The sequence below is a fragment of the Rhinoderma darwinii genome, chromosome 4 (genome assembly GCF_050947455.1).
Source record: "Rhinoderma darwinii isolate aRhiDar2 chromosome 4, aRhiDar2.hap1, whole genome shotgun sequence".
In the NCBI taxonomy this organism is placed as follows: domain Eukaryota; kingdom Metazoa; phylum Chordata; class Amphibia; order Anura; family Rhinodermatidae; genus Rhinoderma; species Rhinoderma darwinii.
The window spans coordinates 32,850,757-32,867,795 of record NC_134690.1 but is presented as its reverse complement, the minus strand read 5'-3'; the positions used below and the strand labels follow the sequence as shown (position 1 = coordinate 32,867,795).

General features: G+C 42.1%; 1 protein-coding gene across 1 annotated transcript; it reads right to left on the bottom strand.

Moving 5' to 3' along the window:
- Nucleotides 1-916: 916 nt before the first annotated feature.
- On the bottom strand, nucleotides 917-15,831 carry TP53I3 (tumor protein p53 inducible protein 3). The gene is made up of 7 exons (XM_075863850.1): nucleotides 15,748-15,831; nucleotides 15,480-15,551; nucleotides 8,760-8,902; nucleotides 6,666-6,933; nucleotides 6,367-6,579; nucleotides 3,385-3,581; nucleotides 917-2,217 (listed from the first exon to the last, which is right to left on the bottom strand). The coding sequence occupies exons 2-7, from the start codon at nucleotides 15,484-15,486 to the stop codon at nucleotides 2,035-2,037; spliced, it is 1,011 nt and encodes a 336-aa protein (XP_075719965.1). The 5' UTR covers nucleotides 15,487-15,551; nucleotides 15,748-15,831; the 3' UTR covers nucleotides 917-2,034.
- Nucleotides 15,832-17,039: the final 1,208 nt, after the last annotated feature.

The window sequence follows — 17,039 nt, the reverse complement described above, 5'->3', positions numbered from 1 at the left end:
TTGTGAAACAGCATCTCCCAGCATATCCTTACCATTGTTCGGGCCATGCTGGGAGCTGTAGTTTTACACCGTACACACCTATACGGCAGGGGTTGCACTAAATTGAGCTGTATTTGTTCTGGGGCTGTATATATATGTGCTGAGCTTGCTTCTGGGGCTGTATATAGAACCATATTGCTTGTGAAATGTACAAATAATTTTATGCTCGCGTTACATGAAAAGAAATGACACGTCGATTGGTGGAGAAAACAAACACGGCGAGGGGGAAGGAGATGTCGGGAAAGAGGTTGGGGGGGGGGGCGCCAAACTGAATCTTTGCCCCGGGTGCTGGAGAACCTAGCTACGCCTCTGCATGAGGACTGTTATGAAGACACACTGGCACGGTCATGTGGTCATTGTTTTTTACGCCATTTACCGATCACTGTATTGTACGGGTTGTTACAGTTGTGGAGATACCAAGTATGTCCATGTTACTTACTGTTATCTGATGCTTTTCGAATAACGTGTATGATAAAAAATGCTCTCCTACTTTTTTGGTGCCATTATTTTTTTCTAGAAACTTAAACCTTACCAGAAAGATAGTTAAAAATAAAAATGCTAACATTAACCCCTTCACTGCCCTAGACCACCATGTATTCTGGCATTGACCTCTTCAATACACTAGACAACTAAGTATGTTAGGATTAACTCACTAATCTACGCCCCAGGAATATTAGATCATAAAACTTCTTTGTGGTAATGCCCCGCTCCAAAATGACACCCTCTTTTTCATCCAGCCTGTATTTTTTTGTGGTAAAGGTGGAAACCCTAAGGTTAGTTATGAGATTCTATGCCGAGCGCCAGCTTATCAATGAAGTAAAAGACTCACACAGTTATTATCTTGACAGTTTATTATTATAGCAATAAACAAGGTATAATAAAAAAAAAATAGAATACAAAAATCACCATATTGTTCCCTTAATCCGTGGAGATAGAGAAAAGCAAGGTTGAAAATATTGACAAAAATAAAAATTTTTATTACATTATCATAAACAAAACAAAAACATTGATCAGTCAGGTGAAGACATATGCTATATACCTTTATATATACACACACCTTTTGTGAATAGTCAGTAGACGACACTAAAATCTAAGAAAGTGTCGGACGTCTGTTTTTTATGATTTTTTGAATATCCTCCATTCATTTAAAGAGGTGTACCGGGACTTTAAAAAGCGCCATACATACGGCTGTGGCTGTGCCTGGTACTGCAGTTTAGTCCCATTCCTGGCAGTTTCCAGGTCTGGTTGGGGTCTGACTGTATGGGGGTTTCTTACTAAAACCGTTTTGGGGTGGGGAGTGATAACATCCGTCACTTATATTGCTTATGTTCCCTATTGAGTAGACATGATGGTAAATATTAAGTTTTTCGGAGAAGCTACTCACTAATAACTAGTCACATGACTTTTTGCTGAAAGTCATTTTGGAATTGGGCCCCATTGGGATTAGCTAAGCTAGTTGGATTGTATGAGGAAATGAGACGGACCATGTAAGAAAAAATTATAGTACAGGGGTATAACTATAAGAGGTGCAGAGGTAGCAGACCCAGGACTCCAGCAGCTTCAAGTTACGCCTCTGGTATTGTGATATAAGGCTTGATTGATGTGGCAGAGCAAAGTAGGAAATTGCAGATGCAGTAGAATTTATTACAGCAGTTTTGAGAAGATTTAGACCTGATATTTAAAAGGGATTGTCTGTCTTTTCTGGACCTTTCTTTATTATTTATTAATCAATTCCAAGTATTGTTCTTGGTTATGGATGACTATGGGGTCCATTGAAATGAATGGAAGTTATTGGATATCCATAGATTGGAAGACCCATATTTTGAAAAGGGGTCGTCCAACCTGGTAAAAGGGTGGGTGACCAGTGATCTCATCCGGCTGATGGTCCTGTCGCTCAACAAACAGCCAACACAAGTTGGATTCTATAGGCAAACAGTGATATACATCTGGGTTTAGAGACCTATGATCATAAAGCCATCATTTTCTCTTGCAGTGTTACACTGGGATTTGAAGGACGATTTTGCCTGTGTTCTTGTTGTCTTCCATACGCTGGTGGGCATCAGCAATCTTCGGTAGGGGGTACACACTGTCCACTATTGGCCGCAGATGAATGGGACTCCTGGAAGCAAAGGAAGGCAGAGCCTGCTCTGTAAACGCCTTCACTAACTCGGCTTTATACTGTGAAGACACAAAGGACCATGAATTATCACATGCATCAACTGTACAGGTATTAAGACAGGGAAAATATCCCCCCCCCCCCCCAAGTGTTTCAGATTCAGCAGGACTGCCCAGTTAACTCCCCCATCTGAAAAAAGCACAGTCATTTGCATACCCATTGGGAAACTATGATAATGATATATTCTCTGTTTTAGAGCAGACATAATCAGTGCTGCCAGCAGGTGGCAGCATCACTCATGAAGAAAAACACGGGAGGAGACTGGAGGCGGGGAGTAATGGGGCTGTGGTTTGCCCTTATGGGGGCACGAGACAAGCACTGTAAAAGGAGGTTTTTTTGGCTGGCCCTTATGGGGGACACGTGTCTACACTGTATACAGGGGCATGTGTCTGACACTTATGACGGCATGTAGCAGACACTTTGTATGGTGGGGCAGGTGGCTGGCACTGTATTTAGGAGTCCCGTGGCTGTATATGGAGGCACTAGGCTATTACTGAATGAGACACTGGCTGTCTGTGGCTGTGTCCTTAACAAAAAAAATAATTGCTACCGTGTACTGTGTGTGAAGTTTTCCTTCTCCCGTCTGTCTGAAAGTTGGGAGGTATGAAGCAGTATGTTGCCGAGACAGGCGTCTAAATTATGTCACCTATAGGCCGAGTAACAGTTAGTTTTATTGCTAATTTCCTGTATCCAGAGAGAAGTGCATCATGGGAGCTCACTGCTACACTGCTAAGCTGGCCATACACTCTAGAGAGAGGTCAACCGAACGCCCGTTTGGCCGTCAGCTATTCCTCCTGTTTCCCTATACACATGCAGGCTCGGCCTAGTGTGAGGAAACGCTTCTAGACTCGCCTGGCAGCAGCTTATCTCCCTACGAACAAAAGGATCGGGCATGTTGAAATCCAACATGCCCAACCCTGCTTTCCTTCAACATCTGCCCCGACGGCAGAGTCGGGACACTGCCATATGCATAAGATGGTTGGCCGTTCCCGCTAAAATCAGGAGGATCAGCTGACATACACATCTAATGTGTATGGCCACCTTTAGAGCTAAGCCGTTAAGGTGTCATGTCTGACAGCAGGGTGGAGCTTAATCGTTGTCTGTTTCCAAGGACAACCAGCAGAAATATAGCACATTTACCACAAAGCTTCATTATCCTGTCCACTTACCTTACTAGAGCGGGATCTCAACAGACTGCCAAGAAGGCTGCCTCTTTTCCATAGCAGCTTTGTCAACAAGTCTCCATTAATCTCCCCAGAGCCCATGAGTCCATAGACCACCCAACGACCATCAGTGTTAAGACATTCCAAGTTCTTCTCCCAGTGCGTCGCGCCCACACAGTCTAAAATAATATCTGCACCAACATCTAATAAAACAAAAATGGAAGGAATAGGATAAACCCAGCTATGCAAACCACATATATGTATAATAATTGAAAAACGAACTATTACATTACTATGGAGTAACTAGTGGGTTACACTGAATGTCCGTCCTGGAACGCCATTTTTTCTTCTCTTTAAATAGGTCCAAAGTTCTTTATAGCGGCCAGAGCTGTATTTTTCTGATAAAAGCTCCTAATCCCCTCCATAAACCTGGGTAAATGATACAATTCTGTGCCCCCTACCAAATATTTTTACCCTATGAGGCGTTGCTTCTCCCCACTTTGTCTTTTTTTAGCTGGTTCACAATAGAAATTTGTCACTTCCACAGGATATAAGGGGCGAGAGAGTACATGTCCCAAGATCCTCGCTCCGCCAGGTGGAAATTGGCGACACAGGTTGCCGCACATTGAAGTTTACGGAAGTTATGGGAACAGGTGAGCAAATATGTTTCATGAACATGTAATAATGATAGTCAAAATTATACAGATTTTATTATTATATTATTTTTTTATTATAAAAAAAAAAAAAATGGCCTTTGGTGGGGTATACAGTGTATTCATGCAATTACCTTAGTATAATAATCTTGGGCAGTTGGTGGCTCTCCTGTGCCAGATCACTAAGTCATGCTCAAACATAGCTCTACCATACCCATGTCGAATATTTACTGATGTATGAAAGAGAAGCGCCACTCCCTGCACTTATCACAATGCACCCTGCCCGCAGCCTGACTCATTTGGGTTGTTCACCCATTGGCATCCAAAACAAACAGTTTTGGAAAAATTAAAGTAGACACAAGAAATTCAAAAAAGAAACAAAAAGTGTCGACCACTTGCCGGAAGAATAAGGAATGAACAGCCCACTGCACGTAATACCAAGGAATAATATTTTTTAAAGGTTATGTAAACTTTTGCAACTAATTTGTATTTAGTTTTTTTCTTCAATGTAAATACAAAATATGAAGCAACTTCCAAAATAATCTTGATGTAAAATCTCCTACTGTTTTGTGTTTACAGCTCCTATGCAGATGTGTCTCCATGGTTACAGACTACAAACAAACCCCGTGTAGTCTGATCCTGTAGTCATACTCCTTTCAGCCTGTTCTTTCACTACTTCTTGCTCACACACATTTGGTATATTACACAAGGATAAGGCATAAAGGTTCATACAGCCCAGTTTCGCTTTATTTTGGCCGCTGTTACATTGTTGTGAATAGGATTATAAAGAAACAATATGCTAGAAAGTTAAAGGGGATTTCCACAACCCATAACGTTTATGGCACATCCATAGGATACTCCATATAGGTGTAATCTGTAGAAGTCCAATCACTGGGCCCCCCCCGGATTACAAGGACAAGGGGTCTTATTCCCTGTTGTATTGATTGGACCAGCACTCAGTAGTTTGCATATCTCCCAATAACATTAGAAAAGAGAGTGTGCTATATTAACCCCTTAACACTCCAGGACGTTCATTTACGTCATGGGTGAGTGGGCCTTAGCGCAAATTGAATTACATTTATGGCACAGTGATGGCGCGGGCTTAGGAGCACCATCAGGCACCATAAGCAGCATGTGTCAGCTGTAATATACTGCGGACACCCTGCTGCAATTGCCAGGATTGGTCATCACTGCTAGCCAGGCCGTTTAACCCCTTAGATGCCACGGTAAATAGTGATCGCAGCATCTATAGGGCTTGACAGAGGAACCGTCTCACAATCGCGGGGTGCTGATGGGTTGGCGCGGCAGCCAACAGAAGTATTGCAGTATATTATATGAATGATTAAAGGATTACATATTTTAGTCACCCTCTGGGAGTAAAAAAAAGATTTAATAAAATGTTAAAAAAATAAATAAAAAATAAAAAAAACACCTTTTTTTTTTACACTAAGAAATTGTCTCTTTTTAAAAAACTAACAAAAATGTAGCTTGCTTAAAGAGAACCTTTCACCTCCCATAAATGAGCAGCTGAGTGCAGCATGTAATGGGGAGGGCTGCAAAAACCCTGGGACACTTTACATTTTTTTTCTACCTCCGTTATTTAGATATCGGTGACGTAATATTTGGCGCCCTGAACGGTCAAGGCGGCGTGTTACTATGGCTGTGACATTGTCCAATCAGATATGGAGAGAGAGACAGAGAGAGAGAGAGACACAGACAGACAGACAGAGACATAGACATTCAGCTTTCCAGATCAGTCTTCTGCCGAACTGGCAAGGGGGCGTCACTGCTACGGACGGTGTAAGAGCTGGGGCAGTTCGTCAGACAATGTACAAGATTAAAACACAGCCGACACCCGCAGAGTATGGAGCACGCTCACTGCGTAAGCACGCTCCATACTACTACCCCTGCACCTTGACGTAAGTGCATCTCAAGGTGCGTTAAGGGGTTAAGGCCCAAAAGATCAGTCCTTAACGGGTTAAATAAAGATTATTCAATGTAGAATAAAACATTGCAACTTGCTAATATACTTTGTGTTTCTATTCCACAAAATGTCAAGATCTCTGCTTGCTGTAATTGAATCAAAACATTCTTGCTTGCATCCAAAAGCTCAAACTGCATCCTCATCATCTCTAACTGAGGACGGGGCTCATTATAAGTGAGGGCTCTGATGCACTGTACCGGGACCTACAACTTGTGAGCAGCATCTTTTCGAGCCTCTGGATGTAAACAATAATGTTTCCATTCAACGACAGAGAACTGGAAAACAGTGAAGAATTGAAACACATATGGGGCAGTGTCCCCCTATAAACTCCACACATAAGAATGAACTTACTGTTTGTGGCCTCAAGACATTTTTTTCCAAAATCCTCCTCTTTGTAATTGAACCCGGCTGCAGCTCCAAGTTTCTTGGCAACTTCAATCTTGTCTGATGAACCTGCTGTTACCATGGGGACTGCCCCAGCCAAGCGGCACAGCTGGATGGCGGCCGTCCCAACGCCACTGGCTCCGGCATGAATCAGAACCGTCTCCCCCTTCTGAACTTTACCTTTAAAAAAAAACAGACAACATCGAAGAATGGGAAATGGACAAAATTGAACAATTTAAGTGAATGGGTTCAGTAGGGAAACTGACCTACAAAATGCAAGAGCTGGAAGGCAGTGAGCCAGGCTTCAGGAATGGCAGCAGCATCAGTGTCACTCATGCCATGGGGGATTGGTATGAGCTGGTACACGGGCACTGCTACATATTGAGCATTACCCCCTCCAGCGAGAAGTGCCATCACCCGATCTCCAACTTTCCACCGTCCATCAGCACCGGGACCAAGCGCTACCACTGTCCCTGCAGCCTCCAGACCCAGAATGTCACTGGCACCGGGGGGTGGCGCATACTTTCCTCTTCTCTGCAAGACCAACATACATTTAATAAAACCATCTTGTTAAAGGAACACTTGAAAACAAATACAGTATTATGCCTCGTGCAGGGCGGGGTGGATCATTGCACAGGATTCTCCCTCCCATTAAATCCGTGCAATGTGATGCAGTGCTGGGTCCGTCACATGACAGATACCAGTGGTGCCGGATTTTACTTAAAACGGGATCTGGCGAGTTCCCCCAAAGTGTCTGGGACTCAAACATCCTAATAACATGTACATGGAGGGGCTCTACATTCTTCTATTATGTACATAGGAGGGGCTCTGCTAATATCATGTACATGGGAGCGTGTCAATTTATCCTTCAGAATTTTGTTGCAATTTCAATGGGGAAATAAAAATCTGCAGCAAATGAGAAAGGCTGCGTTATTTGATGCGGAATAGATCAATTTCCGCATCACAGGCAACTAGAAAAAAAGAACAATTACAGGGGAGGTAAGTATGGTATTTTTTTATTATCCTCTCTTCTGTTGTCCACAGCGGAAAATCCGGCCTAAAATCTGCACTAAATCAAACAATTTGGTGCTGACTTTTTTTTCCACAATTCCCTGTGGAATCTGAGTTGGATTTGCTGCAAAGTTTTCCACAACAAATTTGACCCATGTGATCTTACCCTTAGGCTTTATTCAGACGAACGGGAATCACGTCCGTGCAACGCGCGTGATTTACACGCGCGTTGCACGGACCTATATTAGTCTATGGGGCCGTGCGGACATGTGCGTGATTTTTACTCAGTGTGAGTCCGCTGAAAAAAATTCACGACATGTCCGTTCTTTCGGCGTTTTTCGCGCATCACGCACCCATTAAAGTCAATGGGTGCGTGAAAACCACGCATGCCGCACCGAAGCACTTCTGTGCGAACTGCGTGATTCGCGCAACAGCTGTCAAACTCTGAATGTAAACATAAAAGCACCACGTGCTTTTCTGTTTACAAACATTCAAACGGAGTGTCTTTGAGATGAGCGAACCTGGACAACCGAACCGAACTTCACCGGGTTCGGCCGAATTCGTTTTGACCGAACCTGGCAAAAAAATTTCCGGTACGCGACGTCAGGAGATAGTCACTGTCCAGGGTGCTGAAAGAGTTAAACTGTTTCAGCACCCTGGACAGTGAATTCCGATCACAATATACATGAACGTGTAAAAAAAAAAAGAAGAAGTTCTGACTTACCGATAACTCCCGGCTTCTTCCTCCAGTCTGACCTCCCGGGGTGACAATTCAGTCCAAGTGACAGCTCCAGCCAATCACAGGCCAAGCACAGGCTGCAGCGGTCACATGGACTGCCGCGTCATCCAGGGAGGTGGGGCCAGATGTCAAGAGAGGCGCGTCACCAAGGCAACGGCCGGGAGGGAAGTTCTCGGTAAGTACGAACGTCTTTTTTTTTTTTTTTAAACAGGTTGCTCGATATTGTGATCGGAATTCACTGTTGAGGGTGCTGAAAGAGTTACTGCCGATCAGTTAACTCTTTCAGCACCCTGGACAGTGACTATTTACTGACGTCGACTAGCCTCATCTCTATGATGGCGGCTGCGCGAAAATCACGCAGCCGCACATCATACACTGATGACACACGGAGCTGTCAAGTGGTTTTTGCGCGCGCTCGTGTGAATCCAGCCTTAAAGTAGTTTTATATAAGTAAAGCTTAATCATTGTATAATGAAAGTTTCGGCAACTTTCTAATATATTTTGTGTTTCAATTCCTCACCATTTGTAAGATCTCTGCTTGCTGTCACAGAATGGGAACTTCGTGGTTTACATCCAGAGACTAGAAGCCTGTCCTGATTATATAACATACCTGTAATAAATCCGCCCGGTTGAGAGCACTTGCATGGACTTGTACCAGAACCTCTCCTTCCTTTGGGATGGGTCGGGGGACCTCTTTAATGTATAATTTTTCAGGCCCTCCTGGGGTATCAAAAAAAGGTGCCAACATTTTCTCTGCAAAGCAAAATCATGAAACGCCATGAACTACATGTCTCATCAACCTCAATTACGAGCAGCTAGCCCCTGCAGATATGATTGACTTCTAATATACGGGTGTGAGAATGCCCTGAAAATAGTCACATTATAATGCTAATTATTGAATGTTTAATCTGAAGGTTCATTTTATTTAAAGAGCTTTTCCTCTGCTTAGTTATATTTGTTTCCAGAAAAGTTAAGGGACAACCAATAATTCCCGCTATTACAGCTTCTACCGGGGTTGTCACTCAACTCTTCTTCACTCCTGAATGGCAGATCTGGTTGGATAATGTTAAGCCAGGCAACTGTATCACAAGAGAGATTTCACAGAAATTGGGTAAAGTTGAGCATCTGGGACCTCCATCGATCAGCTGTAATCTGTGGGGGAAGCAATTGTTCCTGCAGCGCCACCACAGGGGAAATAAAACATTACACATTTCTGATTGAATTCAATAGGCTGACCTGGTAGTGCATGGATGTGCTGGGTCCTCCAGACAGAGACTCTCTTTCCGGTTGCTTTCTACTCTGGGTAATAGGTAAGAGTCCTGATCAGGGACCCCTTCTATTAACTCAGAATTTACTTGTAGGCGGAGTTCACAAAGGCGGATACGCTGCGTAAAAGCTCGCAGAGTATCCGCCCTGTGCGACGCAGGAAATTCTGGGCGAAAAAGCGGTCCGCTGCGGAAAACTGCAGCACTTAGCCGGCCGGCCTCCTGGGATGACGTTAGACCGCTGCAGCCTGAGATTGGCTGCAGCGGTCACATGGGATGAAACGTCAGCCCAGGAGGCCACGCTGGAGGGAGGAACACAGACTTCTGGGTAAGTATGAGATTTTTTTCTTTTCTGAGATGCATTTTTTTGCAGTGGAATCGCTGCGAACCCGCCGCAAAAAAAACCCAACAACTACTATTTGCTGCGGGATTTACCTCCCCACCAAATAAGCAGCGATTCCGCAAATACAATTGACACGCTGCGGAATAAAATTCTGCACCGCAGGACGATTTAGGAGCGTATTTTTCCGCTCAGTATTTACGCAGCGAGTGGCTGAGATTTGTTCTATCTCATCCACTTTGCTGCAGAATTTCCACAACAAATTCCGTTGCAGAAAAAACGCAATGTGTGAACTGACCCGTAGGGTGTATACAGTTTAATGGGAGCCCAGAGGCTGAAACCAAGATGGGTCCAACTTTCTAATATACAACCGTTCCGATGCGGTCTCCCCGCAGCCATTTGAGGCATGTGGGGGTGAAAATGTATTAGACCAGGGGGTCTCTCCTATGTGTAGCACCGACTATTAATCACATAACATGGGCTTTAGGATCTGCATGGAACCTGTACGATGGTACAAGATAGAAGAATTACCGCTAGGGGAGACCCCCGAACACATGGCACCTGACGGGTGTGTATGGAACCCAAAAGAAAGAAAAACTCAACATGCCTCCATATGATATGGGAGACTTACAGAGGAACAGTAATGGCCCCTACACTAGTGTGCCATATTACAGCTCCGTACAATTTGGAGATTGTACAGAGCCACAATATAGCCCCGCGCATGACCCCTAAGGGTATGTTCGCACACAGTGTTTTCAGATGTAATTCGTGCGTTTTACGCCTCGAATTACGCCTGAAAAAAACGGCTCCATTACGCCTACAAACATCTGCCCATTGCTTTCAATGGGTTTTACGATGTTCTGTTCCCACGAGGTGTTATTTTACGCGTCGCTGTCAAAAGACGGCGCGTAAAAAGACGCAGCGAAAAAGCGCATGTCACTTCTTGGGACGTTTTTGGAGGCGTTTTTCATTGACTCCATTGAAAAACAGCTCCAATAACGTCCATAAAATACGCCGCGAAAAACGCGAGTAGTTACAAAAAACTTCTGAAAATCAGGAGATGTTTTCGCCCCCGAAAACAGCTCTGTATTTTCAGACGTTTTTGGTCACTGGGTGTGCACATAGCTTAGGCTGGGGTCACACGACCTATTTTCAGGCGTAAACGAGGCGTATTATGCCTCGATTTACGCCTGAAAATAGGGCTCCAATACGTTGGCAAACATCTGCCCATTCATTTGAATGGGTTTGCCGACGTATTGTGCCGACGACCTGTCATTTACGCGTCGTCGTTTGACAGCTGTCAAACGACGACGCGTAAAATGACTGCCTAGGCAAAGAAGTGCGGGACACTTATATACATTATATGCGGGACACTTATATACATTATATGCAGGACACTTATATACATTATATGCAGGACACTTATATACATTATATGCAGGACACTTCTATACATTATATGCAGGACACTTCTATACATTATAGGCGGGACACTTATATACATTATATGCGGGACACTTCTATACATTATATGCGGGACACTTCTATACATTATATGCGGGACACTTATATACATTATATGCGGGACACTTATATACATTATATGCGGGACACTTATATACATTATATGCGGGACACTTATATACATTATATGCGGGACACTTCTATACATTATATGCGGGACACTTATATACCTTATATGCGGGACACTTCTATACATTATATGCGGGACACTTCTATACATTATATGCGGGACACTTATATACATTATATGCGGGACACTTATATACATTATATGCGGGACACTTATATACATTATATGCGGGACACTTATATACATTATATGCGGGACACTTATATACATTATATGCGGGACACTTCTATACATTATATGCGGGACACTTCTATACATTATATGCGGGACACTTCTATACATTATATGCGGGACACTTATATACATTATATGCGGGACACTTATATACATTATATGCGGGACACTTATATACATTATATGCGGGACACTTCTATACATTATATGCGGGACACTTCTATACATTATATGCGGGACACTTCTATACATTATATGCGGGACACTTCTATACATTATATGCGGGACACTTATATACATTATATGCAGGACACTTATATACATTATATGCGGGACACTTATATACATTATATGCAGGACACTTATATACATTATATGCAGGACACTTATATACATTATATGCGGGACACTTATATACATTATATTTTTTCCCATGCCTTTCCTCCCCTCCCGGTGACCTGGTTGTGCGCGCGCGCGGCTCACTGCATCATGATATCATGGTTGCGGGCCGGCGCGTGCGCATACTAAGTAACCACTCGCCTTGATTTACATGGCGATTGCAGTCCTGCTGGGTGTACTGCGCGTGCGCCGGGTCCGTCATCAGGTGCACATGGTGGCGGCTTCGGCGCATGCGCAGAGCGTCACGGCAATAGGGCAGCTGGGTTATCTCACCAGCTCACTCGTGGAGGTTGGGGTAGGTGTGTCCACAGGTGCAGGCCATTGCACTTTTGATTACTTTTTCCATTTGCTGTTCTACATAAAGACACTAAATGTTCACATGCAAACTTACCCCTGAGGAAGCCACTTTGTGGCGATACGCGTGGGGTTTCTTTCCCCTATTTTCCCCCATATAGCCTGAGATATAGGACATGCTGATCTGATGCCTAACTGATGCAACATTTTTACACACTCTTTTCAAGATTAATGCATTGCATGTCTGCTCTGGGGGTTTAGGTGAGTGTAAGGAGGTAGCTATTTGCTAGCCACTTATCAGGGTGGTATTCCTCCTTCAGTGATTTGTATATGGCATATCATATGCTATTTTAAATGTTTTTAACTTCTATGTAGTGTTTTGGTATTCAATAAACGGTTATTTTGTATACTCATATGGTTATTCTTTGAAAGTTATACCCGTTGCCTTATACATACCCATTTGTTTTGCTTTATATATACATTATATGCGGGACACTTCTATACATTATATGCGGGACACTTATATACATTATATGCGGGACACTTATATACATTATATGCGGGACACTTCTATACATTATATGCGGGACACTTATATACCTTATATGCGGGACACTTATATACATTATATGCGGGACACTTATATACATTATATGCGGGACACTTCTATACATTATATGCGGGACACTTATATACCTTATATGCGGGACACTTATATACATTATATGCGGGACACTTCTATACATTATATGCGGGACACTTATATACATTATATGCGGGACACTTATATACATTATATGCGGGACACTTATATACATTATATGCGGGACACTTATATACATTATATGCGGGACACTTATATACATTATATGCGGGACACTTATATACATTATATGCGGGACACTTATATACATTATATGCGGGACACTTATATACATTATATGCGGGACACTTATATACATTATATGCGGGACACTTATATACATTATATGCGGGACACTTATATACATTATATGCAGGACACTTATATACATTATATGCAGGACACTTATATACATTATATGCAGGACACTTATATACATTATATGCGGGACACTTATATACATTATATGCAGGACACTTATATACATTATATGCAGGACACTTATATACATTATATGCAGGACACTTATATACATTATATGCAGGACACTTCTATACATTATATGCAGGACACTTATATACATTATATGCGGGACACTTCTATACATTATATGCAGGACACTTCTTTGGACGTAATTTGAGCCATTTTTCATTGAATTCAATGAAGAACAGCTCCAAATTACGTCCGTCAATGACGCCTTGCAAAACGCGAGTACGAGCATTTACGTCTGAAATGACGGAGCTGTTTTCTCCTGAAAACAGCACCGTAATTTCAGCCGTTACGGACGCTGCTGTGTGAACATACCCTTACACTGACTGACTTGGGAAAAAAAATATTTGTTGTAAGATTCTGTAATATACTACCAAAATCAGCGAACGTGGAGGGCCTTGTGCTCCTGCAACATGACGTGAACTGCAATTATGATCTTTCTGGCTTAACAATCCCATATATGCAGAAATGTATCAGACGTTTAGGCCTTGTTCACACGGCGTCTATTTGATGCGTATTTGCCGCGTTTTATACGGCAAAAAACACATAAAAAACGCTTGCTTTAATCTGGACATCCATGGGAAAACGCATTGTAGTGCATACAATGTAATTTTTTTGACAAGTTTACACCTTTTTTTTTAGCGCGGTGTGAACACTTTTTATATTCTTTAATGATAAATTCTGCAGCTTACTAATATACTTTGCATTTTAAATCATCACCATTTTTCCAGATCTCTGCTTGCTCTTAGTGAATAGAAACATTCTGGTGTGCAACCAGAGGTTTAAACCCTGTACAAACCTTATACTTCTCTTGTAACAAGTCAGCAATCCAGGATAAGAATCTCACAGAGGATTGTTTAGTTTGGATATCATTAAAGCAAACCCTCTGTTGTGAGAAGTATTAGGTGTGTTAAAGGCTATGTACACCTTTGAAAAGAGATATATATATCAGTCAGTGAGTGAGTTTTGTGCTACTTTATAATTCGTTTTTATAAAAAAAGATTTTTACTTTTTGAGATACAGCTGCTTTGTGTCCTTTATACAGAGCAGCTGTATCTAAGGGTATGTTCACACGAGGGCGTCCGTAACGGCTGAAATTACGAGGATGTTTCCGCCTGAAAACATCCCCGTAATTTCAGCCGTACCGGCATGTGCAGGCGCTTGAACGCCGCGTCAATTACGGACGTAATTGGCGCTGCTATTCATAGGAGTCAATGAATAACGGCTCCAATTACGGCCAAAGAAGTGACAGGTCACTTCTTTGACGCGGGCGTCTATTTACGCGCCGTCATTTGACAGCGGCGCGTAAATTACGCCTCGTGTGAACAGACAAACATCTGCCCATTGCTTTCAATGGGTAGATGTTTGTCAGCGCTATTGAGGCGCTATTTTCGGACGTAATTCGGGGCAAAAACGCCCGAATTACGTCCGTAATTAGTGCGTGTGAACATACCCTTACTCTGAATCCTGTACCCGGCAGATCCGCGGGACTGACGGGTTCAGAGACAGCAGGTCCTGTAATCTATCACATAGAAGTTATGAACATAGATGTGATAAATAACAGGCGGATCAGGGACACGCAGGACCCGCTGACACTGAAGCCGTCAGTCCCGCAGATCTGACAGGTACAGGATTCAGCGGAAGATACAGCTGCTCTGTATACAGAACACAAAGCCGCTGTATTTCAAAAAATAAATATAAAGTTTCATAAAAAATAAATATAACGTTTCACAGATCACACTGATTGACGTTTTTAGTAAAAAAATAAATAAATAAATCCCCTTCAAAGGTTTACATAGCCCTTCCTATGGGGGTGAAGAGGAACGTCCTATTCACTGACAGCAAACATATCTTCATAATGACAAATTGAGACAAAGTATGTTAGAAAGTTGCAAAACTTTTCATTATACAGTTATTAAGCTTTTTTTTTTTTTTTCACACAAAACTAGAAAACTCCTTTAAAACAACACATGACATTTGCAATAAAGAACATAATACCCCCCCCCCCCCCCCCCCCCCTGTATGTCGCTTCTGTAATGGGACATGACAGGCGTCTGACCGCCCGCACTCACCCTCCATGTTGCAGCCTGTCACTGTACAAGAGCGGGTGCGTCAGAGTTCACGAACGCGCAGAACATTCCATTCTACAATACATGGGAGGGAAATTATTATTTCAAGTATTTATTACTCCGATTGTCCCAAGGTAAGACTTTAGAAAAATATCGAGTTAGCAGATTTAATTCTTGGTTATATATAATGAATTAATAAATTCTGAGTATATGTTACTTCCCTTTCTGATTGAAATGGTTTGTTCCAGTCCTGTAGCTGTATCATGCTTACTCATGGTTTTCCAGCCACGCCCCCTGGTGGAGAGTTCAGCGGAGGATCCCTGCACTACCGTAGATTCAACCTCAGTGCATTCTTATAATAATAATGGGATGAAATAGGAGTCTTATAATTATTATAGTGTTGTCATTGTCATACTGCTGCTCTTAGCAAAATGGTGAGAAGAATAACAGGTAAATAGCCCCTTTCACACCCTAAGCGGTGCAGAGATTGCAGTCTCACATCATAGTGCATAAAGCCAAATATAGAATATCAGGGTTTATTATAACTGAACTGTGACATCATTGTGTTCATTATCTTTGTACTGTGACATCGTGTTCATTATCTTTGCACTGTGACATCATTGTGTTCATTATCTTTGCACTGTGACATCATTGTGTTCATTATCTTTGCACTGTGACATCATTGTGTTCATTATCTGTGCACTGTGACATCATTGTGTTCATTATCTTTGTACTGTGACATCATTGTGTTCATTATCTTTGTACTGTGACATCATTGTGTTCATTATCTTTGTACTGTGACATCATTGTGTTCATTATCTGTGTACTTTGACATCATTGTGTTCATTATCTTTGTACTGTGACATCATTGTGTTCATTATCTTTGTACTGTGACATCATTGTGTTCATTATCTGTGTACTGTGACATCATTGTGTTCATTATCTGTGTACTGTGACAACATTGTGTTCATTATCTGTGTACTGTGACATCATTGTGTTCATTATCTGTGTACTTTGACATCATTGTGTTCATTATCTTTGTACTGTGACATCATTGTGTTCATTATCTTTGCACTGTGACATCATTGTGTTCATTATCTGTGTACTGTGACATCATTGTGTTCATTATCTTTGTACTGTGACATCATTGTGTTCATTATCTTTGTACTGTGACATCATTGTGTTCATTATCTTTGCACTGTGACATCATTGTGTTCATTATCTTTGTACTGTGACATCATTGTGTTCATTATCTTTGTACTGTGACATCATTGTGTTCATTATCTGTGTACTGTGACATCATTGTGTTCATTATCTTTGTACTGTGACATCATTGTGTTCAATATCTGTGTACTGTGACATCATTGTGTTCATTATCTTTGTACTGTGACATCATTGTGTTCATTATCTGTGTACTGTGACATCATTGTGTTCATTATCTGTGTACTGTGACATCATTGTGTTCATTATCTTTGCACTGTGACATCATTGTGTTCATTATCTTTGTACTTTGACATCATTGTGTTCATTATCTGTGTACTGTGACATCATTGTGTTCATTAT